At 52.7% G+C, this 22,451-nt stretch overlaps 1 protein-coding gene across 1 annotated transcript in view; it reads left to right on the top strand.

The window, feature by feature from the left end:
- The window catches only part of CMIP (c-Maf inducing protein), a 249,451-nt gene that overhangs the window by 177,986 nt on the left and 49,014 nt on the right, over window positions 1-22,451 (top strand). The window contains exon 4 of the mRNA XM_007452537.1: window positions 20,005-20,166. Coding sequence (XP_007452599.1) covers window positions 20,005-20,166 — 162 coding nt within the window. The remainder of the gene's footprint in view (window positions 1-20,004; window positions 20,167-22,451) is intronic.

The following is a 22,451-nucleotide window of genomic DNA, read 5'->3' as shown; positions in this document are numbered from 1 at the left end:
TTTCCCTTTATGTAGAAAGGTTCCAAAGGACAGGGCTCTAGAAGGAAGGGGGCACATGCATAGCACACGTGTCACCAACCCCCAGTGAGCCCCATGACAGGCATCACTAATCAATCACTGAGCTCTTTTCCCCCTGAGGCAGAACTCTTCTCCACCTAGTACCTGCTAGTCAACCTGAGTTGACAAAGGGAGCGAAAGCTTCCCACCACACCCGCTTTAGTGACCTCCTGGACCTGTGGAATTTGAGTATTACTGGGAATCCACGTCCAGTCCTGTCAGTTCTGGCCAATGTCTCCTTGGGGCTTTTTCACGGGAGCCTTTGCTGAGCTTCCTATTCTCCGCTGCCTGGGAAGGTCATGAGTGTCAGCCGTCCTGCCTCTGAGCAGGAAGGTAAATCAGGGAAGCAGGGCAAGGAGGGCAGGAGTTGCCCTCAGTCCTTTTACAGGCCCGGCCACAGGTCTGCTTTCTCCAGGTCGAAAAGGCAGGAATTCCATGCAGATTAATTTCTGGCGCTTGGTCAAAGAGGGCTTTGTGACTTCCTATGAGGGATCAGAGGGATTCCACAGAGAACTGCGGAAGGAGGGGCTCTCCCCACGAGGCAGGGGGCCCATCACAGTCCAGGACTTCTTGGGGGGGCCCTCAGTGGGAGGTGCAGCTGGTGGCAGAGCCAAGCCCCAGAGAGCAGAGGCCCTCACAGAGGTGAGTCCAGCCAGGCCACTTCTGACCTGTGGTCAACGGAACTCGAGGGAGGCCATGGGGCCCAGGCTGCTGGTCCCCTGGGGAGGGCCACAGTCCAGCCTCCAGCGACGCCCAGCCACAGCTCATGGCCCTCGGTGGGTCTTCGGGGACCCTGTAACTAATAACAAGGGAAGCTTCAGGGATTGAAACTAGCAAGTGGCAGAGGGCAGGATGGCCTGGGGATGAGAGCGCACGCTCTCGTGGGCTTTCTTTACAGTAAACGGAGAGAACACTTACTAGGTACCTACTAGCTTCAGGAGCTGTGCTGGGGGCTCTGATGTGCGCTATCTTGCAGTCTTCTCAAAGTCAGGCCCATCTTGAAGGAGGAGCTGAGAGGGCAAAGGGGCTTGTCCATAGCTAGAACCAGGCAGAGCTGGGATTTGAACCCAGGGTGGTGGGTCTCTGAGCCCAACCCCCTTATTCTGGTGGGAGGAGGCGCCACCTCAGGCCTGGAGAGGTGGCGGATGTGGGCAGCATAGCCCAGTGTCTGAGCCCACAGAGGCCGGGAAGCCCCAGATGGGCGTTAAGCCCTTGCAGTAGTCTCCGCTTTCCCCAACCGGAGCTCTCTTTGGAATAGACGTGGGGCACTTTGGTCTGTTTCGTTGTTGCTGTTTTGAGAAATTTATTTATTTGTTTTTGGCTGCATTGGGTCTTTGTTGCTGCACGCGGGCTTTCTCTAGTTGCAGCGAGCCGGGGCTACTCTTTGTTGCGGTGCGCGGGCTCTAGGCGCGCAGGCTTCGGTAGTTGTGGCACGTGGGCTCAGTAGTTGTGGCTCGCGGGCTCTGGAGCAGAGGCTCAGTAGTTGTGGCGCATGGGCTTAGCTGCTCCGCGGCATGTGGGATCTTTCCGGACCAGGGCTAGAACCCGTGTCCCCTGCATTGGCAGGCGGATTCTTAACCACTGCGCCACCAGGGAAGTCCTTTGGTCTGTTTTATAAATAAGCTTTTCATTAAGGGATAACATACATGTAGAAAAGTGCATAGATCAAAAGAGTGCTGCTGGATGAATTCTCACAAATTCTCACAGAATCAACCTGTGTAACTTCGCAGATCAAGACGCAGAGCATGACCGCCTCCCTGGCGCCCCCCGCCCACCCCAGCCTCCCAAACCCGCCCGCCCCCACCCCCCCGGTCCCACCAGCACAGGAAACCACTCTCCTGCCTTCCAGCAGCATGGATTAGTCTCGCACGAACCTGAACTTCATGTAAATGGAATCGTACAGGCTGAACTCTTCTGTGCCTGGCTCCTTCGGCTCAAAGTTATCTTTATAAGATTTATCTATGCAATATATAATATCCTGTGTAGCGGTAATTTATTCACTTGCTTTGCTCCATAGCATTCTGCTAAATGAATATAGACTATTAATTTGTTCATTCTGTTAATGGACAGATACTTCCAGGTTGGGGCTATTATGAATAGAACCATTATAAACATGTCTCTTGGTGAACGAATGTTTACAGCCTTTCGAGCACAGGCCGTAGGGCAAGCAGAGGGTCCCCTTTGGTGGATGCTGCCCAACAGTTTTCCAAAGTGGTCCAAACCAATTTATACACCTACCAGTGGTATACAAGAGTACTAAGGTGAGACATTTAAAATTGCATTTATTAAGATTTTCTTTTAATAGTGAAAAGGACAAAGAAAACTAAAAAAATTCCCCACTGTCCATAAACCTTTGTTAACACTTTTTAAGTTTAATAAAGAATGGAGCTATAATTGAGACATAACAAAATGCACACATTTATCTGTTGGGTCTGGTGAGTTTTGACTGTGTAGTCACCTGAATCACCACCATCCAGGTTCCTGTCACCCAGGACAATTCCCTCCTGCCCCCTTTTCCAGCCAATCCCTCACTCCCCAGATATCCGCTGTTAGCATCTAAGACCAATGAGTTATGCATGTACTCGGTAATTCTAAAAACTATAGAAGGGTGTAAAATGCATAGTCTCTCCTCCCTCAGCTCCATTTTCCCAAAGGCAGTCCTGTTAGTCTCACGGGGCCCTTCAGAAGGTTTTATGAAAATTCCTTTTAAAACACCACACAGGTTTTATTATCCACACTGGGTGTTCCTTGGTCCTTTACCCTTTAATTACGTATCGTGGTTGAGCTCATACACGAGCTCATACAGCACATTCAGATCTACCTCATTTCTTTTTACGGTTTTGTAGTATTTCATTCAGACAAGCGTCAAGCCGGGTGGGACTTTAGATCTTTCAGTTTTTACTGTTGAGAAGCTGAATTTCTGCGAGAAAGGACAGACATTGCTGAGTGCCCGCGTCCACCGGCCAGAGGCAGTGAGAGGCACCTCGTACCTAATCCTCACCCCTTTGGATCCCTCTAACCATCCCACTCAAAAGGTCAAGAACATGAAGCCCAGGGGCCCCAGGTGGAATGACCTGTCCGGGCCGCAGGGCAGGAAGCAGGGGAGCTGGGTTTGCACCACGTCCCTGGGACCCCAGGTCTTTCCCTGCCCCCTGCTGCCCCAGCACTGGGCTTGGAGACATCAGACACCCCAGTGCCCCCTGCACGACGGCCTTCCCTGGGCAGCTGACTCTGCAAACAGTCAGGAAAGAAGGGCATTTGTGGGTTGTTTTTCTTTCCCAGACGAAGAGGGGGACCAGGGCTTCAGCGTGTCATCCCACACACCCTTTGACGGGGCTGATGAGTCACCGCACCACACAAGGAAGTTTTCCACGTAAACGTTTTGCGGGTGAACTTGTTTTCTGCCCTTTAAGGCAAATTTTTGTTTTATTCCTTTCTCTTTCTTCAAATAAGTCTTTAAAGCATAAATGGGGGCTTCCGTGGTGGCTCAGTGGTTGAGAGTCCGCCTGCTGATGCAGGGGACACGGGTTCGTGCCCCGGTCCGGGAAGGTCCTACATGCTGTGGAGCAGCTAGGCCCATGAGCCATGGCTGCTGAGCTTGCGCGCGTCTGGAGCCTGTGCTCCGCAACTGGAGAGGCCACAACAGTGAGAGGCCCGCGTACCGCAAGACAAACAAACAAACAAAACAAAAAACATAAATGGGAGGCAATCTCTTGACCAGGAAGACCTTCTGTTCTACAGAAGCCTGCAGGTCCCTTCCGCAGCTGGGTGGTGGTCAGCAAGCCCCCCGAGCCGGGGATGCTGGGCAGCTCTCGGGGGGTCATGCGGTGGGTGGGGCCAGCCTCGGAGGGGAGGGTGGCCTGCCGTTCTGGGTTTGCCTCCAAGGCTCCTGCCCGCCTGTTGGCTCAGAGACGAGGCCAAACAGAGCCTCCGGAAAGAGCAGTGCCTGTCCCCACAGAGGAATCAGGTCCTCACCTCTCCCGGCAATCAGAAAATACCCAGCGGGCAGCCAACTCTCTGGATGGAAAGGGGTTTGGGAGAGAGGCTAATTGATCAGGAGGCAAGGGCGGAAGTCCCATGGCCCTTGTCCCTCTGAGACCCCAAGGATGGTTTTGCAGAAGGCTCTGAAATGGACAGAGAGCCCGCCCCTGTCCAGGGTGCTAAAGCCACCCGGATGGAGCCTGCTGACCTTGGCGGCAGGAAGCCCTGGTGGTTTGTGTCCGGGTGGGAGCTGGAGAAACAGCGGGGACCGAGCAGATGCGTGGATAAGACCCTTTGGCAGAGTGGGCCGAATCTGCCCTCTGGGCTGGAACAGACGTCCGAGAGTACGTGGACCCTGAAAAGTGCCCCCAGGAGATCAAGGGCCAGCTCAGCAATGGCCGAAGGTGGCAGACTGGAGCAGACCATTGGCATCTGTTGACTCTCGGAGTCTTTGTCAGCATCTGCGTTGAACTTTCCATCATGGATGGTCTTTATTTCCTCAGAGGCCTCTCCGTCACGATGAACCCCGTGGGTTCTGAGCTGTAGCTCAGTAGTTCTCAAGGTGGGGCTCCCAGACCGGCAGCCTCGATGCAGCCTGGAAACTTACTAGGAATGCGCGGCTCTTCTGTCTTATAAACTGGGGCGCTGGGGAGGAGGGTGTAGCAGGGTGTGTTTCCCACGCCCCCCAGTGATTCTGACACACAGCACAGCCGCAGAGCCACTGCAGCAGCTTGAAGAAAGGGGAAAGATGGGACTTCCCTGGTGGTCCAGGGGCAAAGAATCCACCTTCCAACGAGGGGGGGACATGGGTTGGATCCCTGCTCGGGAAACTAAGGTCCCACATGCCGCGGGGGAACTAAGCCCGCACACCTGAACTAGAGAGCCCGCGTGCCACAAACTACAGAGCCCACGTGCCACAACTGGAGAGAGAAAACCCGCACGGCACAACTAGAGAGAAGCTCGTGCGCCACAACGAAGAGCCCGTGCGCTGCAGCGAAAGACCCCGCATGCCGCAGCTCAGACCCAACGTGGCCAAAAAAGAAATAAACAAACAAACAAATTAACGTTTTAGAGAAGAAGAAAGGGGAGAGAGCAGCAGACGTTTATGGAGTGCCGACTGTTTTCCGGCCACTTCATCTGCTGCCCGATTTTAGTCTACACGGAGTTCCTGGGAGGTAGGATTGCGTCCCCATTTTGCAGACCAGAAAACTGACTCTCAGAGTAAATAACTTGCCCCTGTATCTGAGCCAGAATTCAGACCCGGGCCCGAGCCTCCTCTGTGTCCCTTGGGCCCCGTTGCTGGGTCCCTCTCGGCTTGCGATCAAGCAGGAAGGGCTCTTGGTTGCTCTGCCAGCCTCTCCGCCACGTGTGCGGGCAACTCGGACTTGACCGCCGTGAATGCCTCCCAGGTCCCACCCCTGGACTCTGTCTTGACCTTGCCCTGGACCTGTCTGAGGGGCCTTCCTCAGCAAGGAAGGAACAGCCCCTGGTGCATCCTGCCTCCCCACAAGACCCCCGCTCGTGAAGGCAGGAGCACGCCCCGCGCTGATTCAAGCACACCCTCATTGCCTGCCTGGGCACGCCCACTGACGATCTGCTGTGGATGAATTAATTCGGGAACTGGACCCTTTTCCAGGGTGCTCATAAATTAAGGCTGCTTATGGCAGGAACCATGGCTCCAGCCCAGAGGCGGCAGCCTGACAAGGACTAGAGGCTTCCCACACAAAGGGATGAACGCATCGGATGCCTTTGACGTGCTTCGAGCAGTAGATAAAGTTATTAGCCAAATAAACAGCGGAGGCCCCTGTTGAGATGCTACCGTCTGAAGCCAAGCGGGAGAACTCCTTATTTGGGGCAGAGGTTTCCCTTTCCCTTTATCGGACCCAAGGGCAACAGCCCTGTGCTATCCTCTGCCCTTAAGGGCAGCCCAACTCGCTCGGGCCGGCCTCTCCCACACGGCAGAGGAAAAGCAGCCTCTGCCACCTTTTTTGCATTTTTTCATTTATTTGGTGAGTTGCTAGCAATCGGGGGTGTTTCCTCGGAAAACAGCCTTTCCTGCTATTGATTAACAAGTGGCCCCACTGTGCTCTTCAGGACGTGGTTCGGCTCTGCACGGGGTTCCCAGCACCACTAACGTCTTTGGCAAAATCATTACAGGAAAATAATAGGATCTTCTTAAACATTCTGTTAAAGGTGGGGTCTCACCCACACCTTGGGTCGAGTTTACAATTAAGGAGAATCAGGACACGTTTCTGGGTATGTGAGAGCCTGGGCGGGGGTGGCTTTGATCTCGGGAACCGCGGAAGTCCGTGTTGGACCAAGGGGGCCGCCTCAGGGCAGGCAGTGGCCCCTGGAGCAGAGCTCTTTGACACAGAGTGCCTGGTAAGGGGCCCGGCTGTCTGGTCAGGGATGCGCCCGGTCACTGATGTATGGCGGTCACAGCGCCCGATGGCTGCTGCCAGAAAGACCTCCCAGAGGATTTGCACAGAAGGCTGAGGTCAGGCGAGAGGACTCCTGTTGGCTTGATTTTTCATTTTCTAAACGTATATGCTACCTTTGCCCGGTGATATTGCAGGTGGCTTATAAAAACACACAGCATGGGAAAATCTATACTGATTGACATGGGGCCACTTCCAGGTGTTAAGAGAGAAAAAGCAGGATGCAGAGATCCACGTATAATGTGATGCCCTTTTCGTAAAACAAAACAACAAAAGCTGAGGACCAAAGAATATCTCTCTATATATTTGCGTTTGATTAACGTATGGCCGTGGAGGAACATCTGAATTGATATGTACAGTATCATATCATATATCATATGATATGTATCATATGTACGGTATCATGTATCATACATATGATATGTATGATAGTCTGAATTGACAGACTATCGGGCTCACTGCCTGGTTTTGTAAATAAGGGGTTTGGGGGGGACCCAGCCCCACCCATTTGTACTACAACAGCAGAGTGTGGCCAGAAAAGCCTGTAATATTTATTACCTGACCCTTTTACAGAAAATGTTTGCCAACCATATGGTTTGTTTTTAGCATGGATTCTGGGGTGGGAGAGATGCAGGGGAGGCAGAGGTGAGGTTAAAAAACAAGCCAACAGGGACTGCCCTGGTGGCGCAGTGGTTAAGAATCCGCCTGCCAATGCAGGGAACACGGGTTCGAGCCCTGGTCCGGGAAGATCCCACATGCCGCGGAGCAACTAAGTCCACGCGCCACAGCTACTGAGCCTGCGCTCTAGAGCCCGCGAGCCACAGCTACTGAGCCCACGTGCCACAACTACTGGAGCCCGCGCGCCTAGGGCCTGTGCTCTGCAACAGGAGAAGCCACTGCAATGAGAAGCCCGCGCACCGCAACGAAGAGTAGCCTCCGCTCACCGCAACTAGAGAAAGCCCGCACGCAACAACAAAGACCCAACGCAGCCGAAAATAAATTAAAAACAAAAAAGCCAACACGTGCGATATGGGCTAAATTTATGTACACTTTTATGGCAGGGGTATGCATGTGCACAGAAAGAGAATCCGTGGAGCGACGGTCACCCGCATACAGATGTTCAGGCGGTGAGCCCACACCTTGAGCTGTTGCGCCCTTTATTACTCCCTTCCTGGACACCGTTCTGTACTATTCTGGTTTTCCAGTGAACACGTATCACTTCAAAAACTAAGTAATCCTGGGAATTGTATTTCTTTTAAATTAAATGTATAATACACGGCTATGGCTTCCTGCAGCAGTTTGAAACATTTCAGGTAAGGCTGAAGCTCTTCCTCAGCCCCCTCTTTGGTCCTCCCCTCCCCACCCATATATGTGCAGCGTAGGCATGTAAATATATACATACACGTGTGTGTGTTTGCCTCTACACTTAACGCGGGTCGTGGGGGTGGAATCCGTGGCAGGTCTGTTGGCTTGCCTTCGTTCCTTTTAACTTCTGTCTGGTGTGATACTGCATGTGGGTGTAGTTTGTTCAGGCATTTCCCTATCGATGGGCATTTAGGGGTTTCTAGTCACCTTTATTTTTTCTCAGCAGTTAACTGTCTTTAATCGATGTCCTACTGACTGAGTAGCTACCATTTATTGAGCATCTGTAAGATTCAGCATGAAATATCACATTTAATCTTGTCAACAGCCGCAAGAGGCAGGCGCGACTATTATCCCCATTTTACAGATGAGGAAACTAAGGTTCAGACAGGTGATATGATTTGCCTGAGGCTGCACAGCTTATTAGCAGCAGAAGTCCGAATGCAGAGGTGCGCCACTCTGCACGCACCTGAGGGCCACAGCAGGGTCGTGACCGAGCCTCTGAGCACCCCAGGAGTTGACGGGGGTGGAGGCGTGTGTGCAAAGGCAGTGAGGGTGTAGCGCCAGGTGTGCTGAGCAGGACTGGGGAGCCCCCAGCCTCCCTAGAGGGCTGTGACCAGGCCGGAAGGTGCGTGCAGCCCCACCCTGGGCACTGCCCATTCCCCAGCCCCTGGAGTTAGGCCATGTGGAGACAGGAGAGCATTTCCAGAAGCTGAGAGCAGGTCCAGGGCTGTACCTAGGTCTGCAGCTCACGGTCTTTTCATTGACCATGACTCGGGATAATGAGGTGACCCTGAGGAGGGGTCCTGGTCCAGACAGCCGCTTTGACCCAGAGCAGGTTACTGTTGGGGTCTCGCGTCTGTACAGCGTGCAGGGGTCACATCTGCCACCTTAGACTGGACCACCAGGGCTGACCTCTAGCTGCAGGCTCAAGTCACCTGGAGATTTAAGCGTTCAGTTCTGCGGCGTTAAGTACATTCACACTGTACAGCCACCTCCACCATCCTTCTCTGGAACTTTTTCATCTTGCAAAACTGAAACTCCGTCCCTGTTAAACACGAACTCCCCCTTCCCCCTCCCCCAGCTCCTGGCAGCCTGCATTCTACATTCTGTCTACTCTATGAATCTGACGACTCTAGGTATACCCTCCTGTGAACTGAACCTACAGTGTTTGTCTTTTTGTGACTGGCTTATTTCACTTGCATTATGTGCTCAAGGTTCACCCATGTTGTAGCAGGTGTCAGAATTCCCTTCCTTTTCATGGCTGAATAATCCATTGTATCCATAGCCAACATTTGTTTATCCATTCATCTGTCGATGGACACTTGAGTTGCCTCCACCTTTTGGCAATTGTGAATAATGTTGTTGTGCCCATTGGTGTTCAGATGTACTTTAAAATATACCAGTGCCCAAAGAACCAGATGCCTCGGCTGCGCCCTGCCCACAGCAGCCGCCGGATGAGGTTGGCCTGGGGTTGGACTCTGTTATTGGAATGTTGTTAAGCCTCCCAAATGGTTCTTATGCGTAGCCAGGATTGAGAACCCTGAGACAGTTGTTCTGGGATGAGTTTAGCACAGTGCCTGGCTGTAGGAAACCCTGGGCTGTCAGCTGGCGTAATGGGGGTTGCCAACCATTGGCAGATGTGTAACCCTCATAAAAGGAAAGAGAGGGCTTCCCTGGTGGCGCAGTGGTTGAGAGTCTGCCTGCCGATGCAGGGGACGCGGGTTCGTGCCCCGGTCTGGGAAGATCCCACATGCCGCAGAGCGGCTGGGCCCGTGAGCCATGGCCGCTGAGCCTGCGCGTCCGGAGCCTGTGCTCCGCAACGGGAGAGGCCACAGCAGTGAGAGGCCTGCGTACCGCAAAAAAAAAAAAAAAAGAAAGAAAGAAAGAGAACTGCTGGAGAGGGTGTGGAGAAAAGGGAACCTTCCTACACTCATGGTGGAAATGTAAATTGGTACAGCTAGTATGGAGAACAGTATGGGGGTTCCTGAAAAAACTAAAAATAGAACCACCAATGATCCAGCGATCCGACTCCAGGGCATATATCCGGAAAAGACGAAAACTGTAATTCGAAAAAATACACGCACCCCAATGTTCACAGCAGCACTGTTTACAGTAGCCGAGACAAGTAAGCAACCTCAACGTCCATTGACAGAGGAATGGATAAAGAAGATGTGATACATATATACAATGGAATATCACTCAGCCATAAAAACGAATGAAATAATGTCACTTGCAGCAACATAGATGGACCTAGAGATCATCATAGTAAGTGAAGTCAGACAGGGAAAGACATATCGTATGATACTACTTATATGTGGAATCTTAAAAAAAAAAGATACAAATAAACTTATTTACAAAACAAACAGACTCACAGACATGGTTACCACAGGGAAAGGGGTGGGGAGGATAAATTGGGAATTGGGGATTAACATGTACACACTACTATATAAAAAATAAATAAACAAGGACCTCCTGTATAGCACAGGGAACTATGTTCAATATCTTGTAATAACCTATAATGGAAAAGAATCTGGAAATATATATAGATATTATGTACATATAACTGGATCACTTTGCTGTACACCTGAAACATTCTAAATCAGCTATACTTCAATTAAAAAAAAACAAAAGGAAAGCAGGCTGTTTGCTCTGAGCCCGAGCCCACCTCCTGACTCTTTGCCGAGGACCCTAAGCCAGCCCTGTGCTGACGTCCTCCCGAATCCTCCTTGGAATTCCCTCTGCAGCTTCTCTGGGTGTCCAGGCGGCTCCTCGTGACATTAGTGACGGTGCAGGCGCCCAGGTGTGCAGGCAGCACAGGACCAGGGGCTTCTGCGCTCGGGTGATGGGCTGGAGGCAGGTGTCAAGTGTGGACGCCAGCTTTTCCAACCCCGAGGGAGCAAGAAGGTTTTCTCTTTCCCCAGCAAGAGAAAACCTAACCGATTCCAAGCCGTGGGTAAGCTGGGAGTAGCCGCTGAGAACAGGGACCCTGGCCGTCACCTCCATAAAATAAAAGGATGGGAAGGGTCAGCTCGAAGGGCTGAAGCGGACCAGCAGGGTGACCAGGAGCCAGGCTCCCTGGGGTCTGCCTTGCTTTGCTGCTCACCAGCTGTGTGAGTTTCCCATAACAAAGTACCACAGACTGGGTGGCTGAAAACAACAGAAATGTAACCACTCACAGTTCTGGGGCCAGAGGTCCAAAATCAAGGTGTTGGCAGGGCCATACTCCCTCCAGAGACTCTAAGGGAGGTTCCCTCCCTGGCTCTTGCAGCTTCTGGTGGTTGCTACACTCCTTGGCGTCCCTTGGCTGGTAGAGGCGTTGCTTCAGTCTCTGCCTCAACCTTCACCTAACTTCTCTCCCTGTGTATGTGTGTGTCTTCCCCTGGCCTTTTTATAAGGACCCACCCTAATCCAGCATGACCTCACCTTCACTTGATGGCTTCTGTGAAGACCTATTTCCAAATAAGGTCACATCCACAGATACCAGCGGTTATAGGACTTGGACATACCATTTTGGGGAACATAGCTCACAACACCAGCTGTGTGACCCCAGGCAAGGTATCACTCCCTCACTGCCCCCTTCTCTGTATCATGGGGACAGAGCAAGCGTGCCTCCTAGGGAGGAACAGATGAGGCACCTGGGGTTGGGTTCAAGAGCATCTCTCTTATCTGGAAGCTACCGGAAAGTGCAGACTCCCAGGCCCCATCCAGCTCTACCGAGTTAAGAATCTGCCTTTTAACAAGCTCCCTCTGCAGGTAGTTCCTGCGTTTGCCGTGGGCTGGGAGGGTTAAAGGATTCGGTGTAGTAGCTGACAACAGTGGAAGCACTTCCTACACGTTGGCCGTTCTTTCTTTCTTTCTTTCTTTCTTTCTTTCTTTCTTTCTTTCTTTTTTTAAAGAACAGGTGTCATTTTTTTAAATTTATTTATTTTTGGCTGTGTTGGGTCTTTATTGCTGCACGTGGGCTTTCTCTAGTTGTGGCGAGCGGGGGCTGCTCTTTGTTGCAGGGCTTCTCTTTGGTGTGTGGGCTTCTCACTGCAGTGGCTTCTCTTGTTGTGGAGCACGGGCGCTAGGCACGCGGGCTCAGTAGTTGTGGCTCGCGGGCTGAGTAGCTGTGGCTCGCGGGCTCTAGAGCGCAGGCTCAGGCATTGTGGCGCACGACGGGCTTAGTTGCTCCGCGGCATGTGAGATCTTCCCAGACCAGGGCTCGAACCCTGCATTGGCAGGCGGATTCTTAACCACTGTGCCACCAGGGAAGCCCAACCATTATTTCTGATTCTAAATCTCTTCCCTTTGACAAATACTGAGAGCACCTTCCATGTGCCCTCAGCCGTTCCAGCCACCACACAGAACAGTAAAGAAACAGACAAGGTTAAAAAAAAAAAAAAAAAGAAAGAAACAGACAAGGCATGGTCCCTGTCCCCAAGGAGCCAGAGCTCAGTGAGGAAAACAGCCACCTAGAATTTTCTCAGTGCAGTCAGTCAGATCCGTGGGATGATTGGATTTTGCCAAGGTTGCAGCAGGCCCTAAGAGCCAGGTAGGATGCGGTACCCAGCTGCAAGCCTGGCACCAAGACCAGTACATCTCCTCACCAGCCAGATGCATGGTTGCCCAGGCAACTAGGCGATGCTCCAGAGACGATGAGCGGGACACTGTGCCCGAGTTTCTGCTGTTTCCTTGGAAGCAGTAATGACTGCAGGGAGACTGCCTCCAGTGGGCACTTAGGGGGCAGAGTGCCATGCTCTTCCCCCTTTTTCAAACAAATTGCCCGTCTCCCCAGGACCCAGCTTTCCAGGCAGATGTCATCCAGACGCCCAGCTGCAGCCCGTCTGGAACTGGGAGGCAGCAGCATCGATCAAGGCAGAGAAAGCACTCAGGTGTGCCTCTCAGAGTGGCACGGTGGTCGGGGACTCAGGATCCGGCTATACCTGGGTCCCAACTCCAGCTCTGGCTCTTACTAGCTCCTTGACTTAACCTCTTTCAGCCTCAGACTTCTTATCTGTAAAGTGAAGCTAATTATACTGCTCCCATTGTTGGGTGGTTGGGAGAATTTTTATAAGTGTGCCCCCAGAAGCACACTGGGTTGGCAGAGATGGTGAGTTACCTGGCACACTCATCCATAGCCCCAGTGAGTCTTGAAGGAATGCGGAGGTCAGAGGCCCCCCTTTCTAGGATCAGGGAAGCCAAAGAAGTCACCCATTTGGTCATTCTCCCTGGGTGTGCAAAGGACATCTGGGGACAGCCCCTGCAGGCCTTGGAGGGAAAGTTGCAGGAGATGGGCAGGGTGCCGCTCACATACTGGCCCCAGCAAACAGGCGTTGCCTGAGTGATGAGAGAGGCAACGAGCACGTCACTGGTCCTCTGGGGCGTGGGTGACAGAGGGCATGCTAAGACTTTAGGACAGCCTGCCCAATAGAACTTTCTGCAGTGATGAAAATGTTCTCTATTTGCACTGTCCAGTGTGGCAGCCTCTAGCCACGTGTGGCTGTCCAGCCGCTGGAATGCGGCTAGTGAGACTGAGGCGCTGAATTTTCAGTTGTATTTCATTTTAATTAGGTTCAGTGTAAGTAGCCACACGGGGCTGGGGCTGCTGGCTCTCGTGCCGGGCAGCACAGCTTCGGGACACCCCCTGGAAAGAAGTTGTCACAGCCAGCCCAGCTCCCGCCGGGCTTCTTTTTTCTCATTGGCTCCAGGGGCGCCCTCTCCTTGAATGACGGGTGGGGGGAGCATGCGTGCTAGCGTGAGCCCGAGCTTCGGAGGCTGCAGCAGGCGGCAGAGCAACCGCCCCGTCAGCGGGAGGCGTGGTGCCCGCACATTCTGAGTCACACCCTCTCCTGGAGAGGGGCGCCTGCCCGGGGGCAGCTTGTCTCCCGTGGAGGAGCCGACGGGCTCCACTTTCCCGGGCCGGAGAACCCGGGCGTCTGTGGTTGTCTCTGCGGTATAGCAGCATTTGCTGGAGAGATGGCGGATGTTGCCCAGGTAACGCCCCCTTCCTGATAAGCAGAGGGCGAAGACTGCAGTGCAGGAGCGGCTGGCTCTTCCTGCTGGCTCTGTTGTTTCGGGAGCGGGTGGGGCTTAGTCACAGATGCCGGGAGCCCCCCTGAGTCCTGCCTGCTCTGGATCACTCACCCACAGGACTTGGTGGGTGATAAGAATGAGCGCTGCTGTTTTGCGAGGAACAGGGCTAAGTGTTTATATATGTCATCTCATGGAATGGGCATGGCAAGCCTTTGATAGTGGTTGTTCTCATGCCACGTTGCCGACGAGGAAAGTAGGGTGCCAGTAATATGCTGTAAGTTCCACAAGCACTGGGATCTGTCTGCTCTGCTCATCATTGGTATCCTTAGGACTTAACTCAGTACTTGCCACACCATACTAGACGGTTCCCAGTAACTGTTGTTGGATGATTAGATAAATGGATGGCTGCATGAGTGGATGAGTGGGTGGATGGATGAGTGGATGGATGGGTGGATGGATGGATGAGTGGATGGATGGGTGGATGGATGGATGGGTGGATGGATGGATGAGTGAATAGGTGGATGGGTAGATGAAGTAAAGCTTAGATTTGAACTGAAGTCTGCTGATTGCAAAACCTGCACTCTTAACCATGAAGCCATACTGCCTCTGACTTTTTTTTTTGATGTCCTCCACCCACCTGGGTTGGGATTTTTTCTTTAACACCTTAATGAAGGTGTAATTTACATGGCATAAAATTCACGTATTGTAAGTGAATGATTCAATGATTTTAGTAGATTTACAGGGTTGTGCGACCATCACAGTGCAGTTTTAGAGTATTTCCGTCATCTAAAAATGCCCTCATATCTGTTTGCAGCCTAATAATCCCTGTTGCCACCTCCCAACCCCAGGCAATAACCGTTCCACTTTCTGTCTCTATAAATTTGCCTTTTCTAGACATTTCATATAAAAGGAATCCTCCAATAAGTCTTTTGCATCTGGCTTCTTTCACTTAACATATTTGTGAGATTCATCCATATTTGTAGCACATATGAGTGTTTCCATCCTTTTTACTGCCAAGTACTATTCCACTGTCTGGATATACCATGTCTTGCTTATCCATTCGTCAGCTAATGGACATGTGGGTTGTTTCCACTTTGGAGCTGTTATGAATAGTGCTGCTATGGACATTCATGTGCATGTCTTTATGTAGAGTCTGTTTTTCTCGAGTAGATTTCTAGGAACAGAGTCGCTGGGTCATATGATAAATTTATGTTTAATGATTTAAGAAACTGTCAACCTGTTTTCCAGTGGTGCTGTACTGATTTACATTCCCAGCAGCAATGCACAAGTATCCCATTTTCGCCGCATCCTTGTCAACACTTGGAGATACCTGTCTTTTGGTTCCAGCCAGCCTAGTGGGTGTGGAGCAGTGTCTCTTTATGGTTTGAACCTGTGTTCCCCTGATGGCCCCTGATCTTGAGCTGCGTTGTGCTGCGTTACTCCTTGGCTGGGTGGGGTTCGACCTTTCCAGCCGTGGGTTAGCAAACTTTTTCTTTAAAGATCCAGACAGCAAATGTTTGGGGCTTTGTGGGCTACATTTGATTCTGTTGCGTATTCTTTTTGGTTGTTGGTTTTTTCCCCTGAACAACCCTTAAAGAAAAATGTGAGACCATTCTTGGCTTTCGTACACAAAAACAAGCAGGGAGACAGTTCCGAGGTTCCTGTCAAAGGAATCCAGCAGCCCATCCACTCCAGACACGGCAAGAGGTCACCCGCCCCTTCTGGTGACATGGGCTCAGTGGAGGGACCATAGGGCAAAGCTGAGGGCCGGGCTTCTGGGAGTCAGGGTTCCAGAGGGATCCCCAACACAGTGCCACCGTGATTCATCACCAGATGAGCTCAGCAGAGCTCCTGGGATGAAATGTGCTGATTTGTCACTCAAGGCAGAGTGACTAGGCCCCCACGGTCCTGGGCAGGCCTCCCTCTGTCCTGTGGCTGCCCTGTGCCAGGGCTCAGAGCCTCTTCCGGGAGCCAGCCACCTGCCCACACCCCATGACCACGGTGTCACAGCTGCACTGGCCCCCTGCTGCTCCCACCAGCTCTCAGAGCCTTGGAGACGTGTTCTAGCCCTCATCCCAGACCGTCGAGCGTTCTTGCAGCCTTCCTCACAGCGTCTCTTGGTGAACCTGCGCCTCCTCTCCACCATCTGCGCTGGCCCTGAGCCATGTAATGGAAAGAGGGAGACCTCTGGGGTCCACCAGAGCCGGTGTGTACTTGTGAATTGCCCCTTTCTAGCTGTGTGACCTCGGGCAAGTCATGTCGCCTCCCGGCCCTGGTAGTCTTGTGTGTAAACAGGAAACTAGAGCCTGGGGCAGAAGCTGCAGACGCCCTACCTCTTGGCATCGCTCTGCCCTGAAGACTGCTCACCCTAAACATGGTGACTCTGCCCCGGGGGCACGTCTTTTCCTGGCTGTGGGAGCATTTTGGCCTGGGCACAGGGCAGCCAGAAGTCCGGGAAGTTGGTGGGTAAACAGTGCCACTTCCTTGCTCCTTGGGTGGGTCAACTCCAGGGCGTGATCCACGCTGTCTCCCAGAGGCCCCCTCAGGACTCAGCCTCGTCCCCACAGTGGTGGCGTTGCCTGTTGCCCAGTCCTGACACTTGATGCTGCTCTGGCGGTGATCGACTGCCTCCTTCTCCCGTCTCACTCTCACCCCTGCACTGATGTGTCCTCCATCACCTCCCCAGTAAATAAACCATCTGCACTCGCGTCCTTGTCTGCGGTTCTGCTCCCAGGGCCTATGGCAGGTCCCCAGCTCCTGGGGTTATTGTGAGGGTGGAGTGAGATGATGCCCAGAAGTGCTCTGCACAGTGCCTGGCGGGTCGTTAAACATTAGCCCTTGTCAGCCCCTGGGAACGTCTGGTCTTGAGTGCAGCCTCTGTAACCACTCTCCTTGGGACGCTTCTTAAGCAGGGGCTCGTGGGAAAGCTTTTGACCTCCGCGGCCTGTCAAGGGGGCTGTGTCTGTGAGCCCGAGGCTGGGCGCGCCCGTGAAGGGGCTCGCTGGGGCAGGCGGTGCCCGATGGGCCCTCTCACCTGGGCCTCACTGTCTCGGCGACATCGAGTGTGGGTCCTGAGGACTCAGGGGCCGAACTCACGGCCGCCCACCCACCACGGGCGAAATTTAACCGAGGGCCAGCTGGAACAGTGTTCACCAAAGGTTAATGATGGCTATTTCTAGGTTGTGGGATTTTCGAGACCTTTTTTCACTTATCCTCTTCTTTGTGCTTTTCAGTGTGGTTTACATTTCTTACAGTGAGCATGCCTCGTTTGCACAAAAAGAATGAAGTCATTATTCTTTCAAAAGTAAATAACTTGCAGCTGATTACAAGAGAGGGCGCTTAAAGTGCAGACCATATTCCAGTCTAGAATCTACTGTGGGAATGCACGGCTGTGCGTCCTTGTGGTTTTCTTTGGGGCTGAATATACGGTGAGTTTCTGTGACCATTTCATGGTCATTTAAAAATTAAGCAATTCTCTGGGCCCAGAGCGGAACCGCAGTGTCCAGGACTCAAAGGAGTGTTCATCTTCGGGGATGGGCCAGCTTCTTGGCTTGGGAAGTGTCTCTGCCGCTTCAGACTTCGGGCACTTTGTATTTGTATAGACCCAGTCATGCTCCTGGCTCACCACACCAGTCAGGTAACTGGGACTGAGGTTGGTTACGGTCCCAGGGGAGCCTCAAGAGCCTAGGTGCGCCTCATCACGAAAGTCACGGAGTTCAGCAAATACTGCTTGTCACCATCATCTCCATCAACAGTGTATTTATGATTCACTGAACACCCACCCCCAACAGGAGTTCCCATGCGTTCCTTCCAGCCCTTATAGGATCTAAAATGATTGACAAGCAAACGTTTCTGCTCTTCCCCGTTCCCCACTTGATGAAAACTGTGCTGTCTTCACGTCAAAAGCTCGGAGATTGTACAGCCACTGTGGAGAACAGTATGGAGGTTCCTTAAAAAACTACAAATAGAACTACCATATGACCCAGCAATCCCACTACAGGGCATATACCCTGAGAAAGCCATAATTCAAAAAGAGTCATGTAGCAAAATGTTCACTGCAGCTCTATTTACGGATAAAGAAGATGTGGCACATATATACAATGGACTATTACTCAGCCATAAAAAGAAACGAAATTGAGCTATTTGTAACGAGGTGGATGGGCCTAGAGTCTGTCATACAGAGTGAAGTAAGTCAGAAGGAGACAGACAAATACTGTATGCTAACACATATATATGGAATTTAAGGGGGGAAAAAATGTCATGAAGAAACCTACTGGAGAATGGACTTGAGGATATGGGGAGGGGGAAGGGTAAGCTGTGACAAAGCGAGAGAGAGGCATGGCTATATGTACACTACCAAACGTAAGGTAGATAGCTAGTGGGCAGCAGCCGCATAGCACAGGGAGATCAGCTCGGTGCTTTGTGACCGCCTGGAGGGGTGGGATAGGGAGGGTGGGAGGGAGGGCGATGCAAGAGGGAAGAGACATGGGAACATATGTATATGTATAACTGATTCACTTTGTTATAAAGCAGAAACTAACACACCATCGTAAACCAATTATACTCCAATAAAGATGTTAAAAAAAAAAAAAAAAAAAAAAAGCTTGGAGAGAGGGAGGGAGGCGGTGGGCCCGGCAGAGAGTGTGTGGAAGGAGAGAGAGAAGGAGGGAGAGGCAGACTACGGAGATTGACATAAGAAAGATCTGGGATGACTACGGGAAACAAACTTAGGTGTTGTTAACTACATGGGTGATGGTGGTGGCTCCGGGGCATGATTAGCAAATAAGAGGTTCCAGAACATCATGCAGTGTGGGAAAAACATGGGAGAAAAAAACAGGATGCTGTCCGTATCACTGAGGGTTGTCCATTTCATTCCTTTAAAGTTTTTCAGAAGAGGCAGGTTGAGTATCGCGAGTTCCCTTTGGGTTATGTGGTTGTGCTGTTTGGACTACGCTTTTGAGTATAACTCCATACAGAGAGGGGACCACCTGGGTCCAGGATTTATAAGGGTTCCACATTGGAAGAGGCCACAGGGTATTTTCATGCATAATTTACAGAAGACGAGGCTGAGGCTCCGTAGGTGAAATACTTTATGGGAAGAACCAGGCCTGTCTGATCCTACAGTCGACCACCTGTTCCACCACCACGCCTCACTCAGCACAGAGAGCTACCCGGTTGGATGCAGAATTTGTCCCCCAAATGCTTCATTTTAAGGCCTTGGCTTCTAAGACCCTTTGTAATTCTTAACTCAGAAACTAAGTGGTCGGGGAGACACTGGTGGCCTACAAGCTTCTCTTTGAGCCGTGGGGCCAGTGGGGGACCCTCACCTCCTCCTGCCCTCATTCAGACTTTGGTTCAGAGATTGTGACATGTCACCCAGCTGGCTGCTGGCTCAGTGACATTAAAATTAGGTTTTCCCCAAGGAGCAGAGCACTTAATGAAGTTTATCCAGTTAGAGGGAGAGATGCCCAGGCAAGCCGGGCGGCAGTGGGGCAGGCTGCTGCGGAGCCGGGGGAGCGCAGGCTGGGACCTCTGGCCTCAGAGAGGGCTTCTGTTTCCATGATGTCAGAGGGCGGAACCAGCCCGGCCTCATATGGACAGAGCCGCGGCCACTGCCCCAGCCGCTCGCCAGCTTTGGATGCGGAGGTGAGGACGCACGCATCTTACTCCCCAGGTGGAAGCTGAGGACCATTCTGGGCTCGGTCCCCACCGGGCTGGAGCTGAATTCCAGGCCCCAAGCCTGTCTGTCAGGTTTCTCAGCTGAGCACAGTCTCCAAGGGGGCCCCTTAGGGTCAGGGTGAGCAGAAACAGTGCCTCCAACGCAAAGAAAGTGCCTTTGAGGACCCGGAATGCTTCCCCTCCTACTGCGTTTGAATACTTGGGGAACAAGCTTGGCAAAAGATACAACCTGAAGGATAAATAGCTTCATCTTTTTTTTTAAGTCATTGGAAAAGGAGTGGAAATTACTGGCGTTCAGGAGGCCTGGGGCAAGACTGTCTCTTCCTCGGGAGTCGGATTCTGATGGGGCGGGGAGGGGTCCAGGTGTGGGGCCTTTCACATCCAGTACATCTGATTCTTTCATCGTGTTGTATATTCCACCCCTGGCCTGTTAATAACACGTGTGGCTCTCTTTTTCTCTCCCAAACAGAAAAAGATTTACAAATACAAGAAAGTCCTGAGTAACCCAAGCCGTTGGGAAGTCGTCTTGAAGGAGATCCGAACTCTGGTGGACATGGCTCTGACGTCCCCCCTGCAGGATGACTCCATCAACCAAGCCCCACTGGAAATCGTCTCGAAACTGCTCTCAGAGGTAACGCTTCCCCTTGGCTTGATTTCGCACTGTGCCATCCCATTCCCCACCCACGCACCCCCCGCCACTTTGAAGTCGTCTTCCTTTACACCTGCTGAGTACCACCCGGTACCAAGCAGCAGAATCGAATTTGAGTCTGTGTTGTCTCCCTTTTGCGGGAGGAGGTGAGTGGTCCCCCAGCGACACGAGGGAGTTGAGAAGGAGGTTGGCCCCCGGTGCTTCCAGCTGAGCCGTCCAGGGACGTTGGTAGAGTGGTTGCCACCCTGCTGTGCCCCAAGACTGGATTCGAGGGAGGACATGGTGGGTGCTGCTCTTGGGCCCGAGCTGGGCTGCCGCTGGTGATGATGGCAGCTGCTTTCAGAATTCTCTAGTTCGTTCCTGAGCGGGAACACGTCCGTGAAGCCCCCAGACTGCCCTTCCTATACCCATGGCGTTGGCCCGCCTCCGTCTCCCCCCGCCCCGTCCCCCGCCAGCGCTGGAGGTCCAGGCAGACATGGCTTTCCGCTCTAATCATCCCTCACAGCCCATAGCTGTCCTTCAACTCACACAGGATATTAAAAGTCGAGAGATTTCACAACAAAATAGGAATTTCCAGCTTCTCTTTAAAAACGGTCAGAAAATCCAGCAGCAGTTTGCAGCTGGCTGCTTAGTGCCACCCACCTGAGCCATCGGCTTTGCCGGGCAGCCCCACACTTTGAGTGTGTGCCGTGTGCCAGGTGCGGTTCTGCGCACTTGGATGAGGATGGTCCCCTGCCCTCCTAGAGCTTACGTTCTGGCAGGAAAGACAGGGGGACATGAGGCTTTAATCCGTCCGTTAGGCTGCCCGATGGAGGGCGAGGGGTGCTCGGAAACATCTCTCTGTTTACTGTGCTCCGGCGCTATTTTAAGCACTTGACAGATATTAATACTTCTCTCATTTATTTGCCTGCCTGGCCCTCTAGGGACACTGGGGTTGATGACTCCTGGTTTCAGCTGTGCGTGGCCAGCAGAGCCACCTCTCTGCCCCTCTCCCCAGGGAGCAGCCCCTGCTCCTCTGGCTGCCCCGGCGCCCTTGATGGCTTCTCCCACCCTCCCTCCGACTCCGGCACAAGTTCCCTGCTACCTAGAACCTCCGCCTTCTCTGCAGACCCAGGCTGGTCACTGCCCGTTGGTCCAGGAAACTGGCCCAGGCCTTCCATGTCTGCTGAATTGAGAGGGTCCCTCGCCCTGGGAGGAGGTGGGAGCGAGAGGTAGAAAGTGGGTGGCAAAGGAGCAGAGGACGTGTCTGTCCTTGGGTGGGAGACCAGCCTCGTCCCACGGAAGAGTAAAGACCCCGGCTCTGAAATGAATCACGGTCGAGGTCTGGGATTTGAGGCCTGTGCCGTACACCCGGCCTCGAGTCCAGGCTTCCCACCTGAGCAGGAAGGGCTTGTCGGCAGGCCTGGGACTGGCTTCTCATCTGGAGAAGGGGAAGCAGCTCGCCCTCAGGAAGCACCTGCTACGTGCTGGGCAGGCGCCGGGTGCCACGCACACAGCATCCCATCTAATCCTCACGCTCCCCGAGAGACAGCCCTTGCTGTCTCCATTTCACAGATGGGAAAGCTGAGGCCCAGAGATACCGAGTGACCTGCCGAGAAAGCAGTGGGGCCGGAAGTTTCACCTTAAGGCTGTCTGGCTCTTACTGCAGAGCTGCATCACCCACCCCGTCAACCCCACCAGTCTCAGCCGCCATCACACCATCATTAAATCAGGCTTGTCATCAGGACGATGGCGAAGGTGGCAGATGACACTGTGGCCGACCTCTGGTGGGATTTCTTGCCCGTCTCACATATGTTTCACGTGACCACGTGCTCGTGGGCTTTGCATCACACTTCTGAGGCTTTAGATCAAGGATCTCAAAGTCAGCTGATCCCAAGCGCTAGGGTAGAGAGACAGAGGCATTTAAAGGAAAAATAAGGAGGAAGCTTGGATTTGCTATGCACCGACTGTGAGTCAGGCCAGGGGTCCGTGTTATCCCCAATTTACTGCTAAGAGCTGCCGTTTGCGAGGGACAGAGCTGGGACCGCAGCCCAGGCGGCATCCCCTCCAGTGAGGCTAACGCCTCTCCGAGTGAGGCTGACGTGTTTTGAACACGTGCTCTGTGACGATCACAGTGGCGGGCATTTACACCAGCCCTTTTACATTTCTCCCAGCGACCGTGCAAGGTTAAGTAGTAAAACATACGGAAATGTAAACGGAGGCTCCAAGGGGTTAAGTCGCCGGCCCAGGGTCACTTGGATGAGGGGTAGGCAGGACCCAGGCCCAGG

The sequence above is a fragment of the Lipotes vexillifer genome, unplaced genomic scaffold (assembly GCF_000442215.2).
Source record: "Lipotes vexillifer unplaced genomic scaffold, Lipotes_vexillifer_v1.1 scaffold443, whole genome shotgun sequence".
In the NCBI taxonomy this organism is placed as follows: Eukaryota; Metazoa; Chordata; class Mammalia; order Artiodactyla; family Lipotidae; genus Lipotes; species Lipotes vexillifer.
Note: the sequence above shows the minus strand (reverse complement) of the source record. Positions and strands in the feature narration are given on the sequence as shown.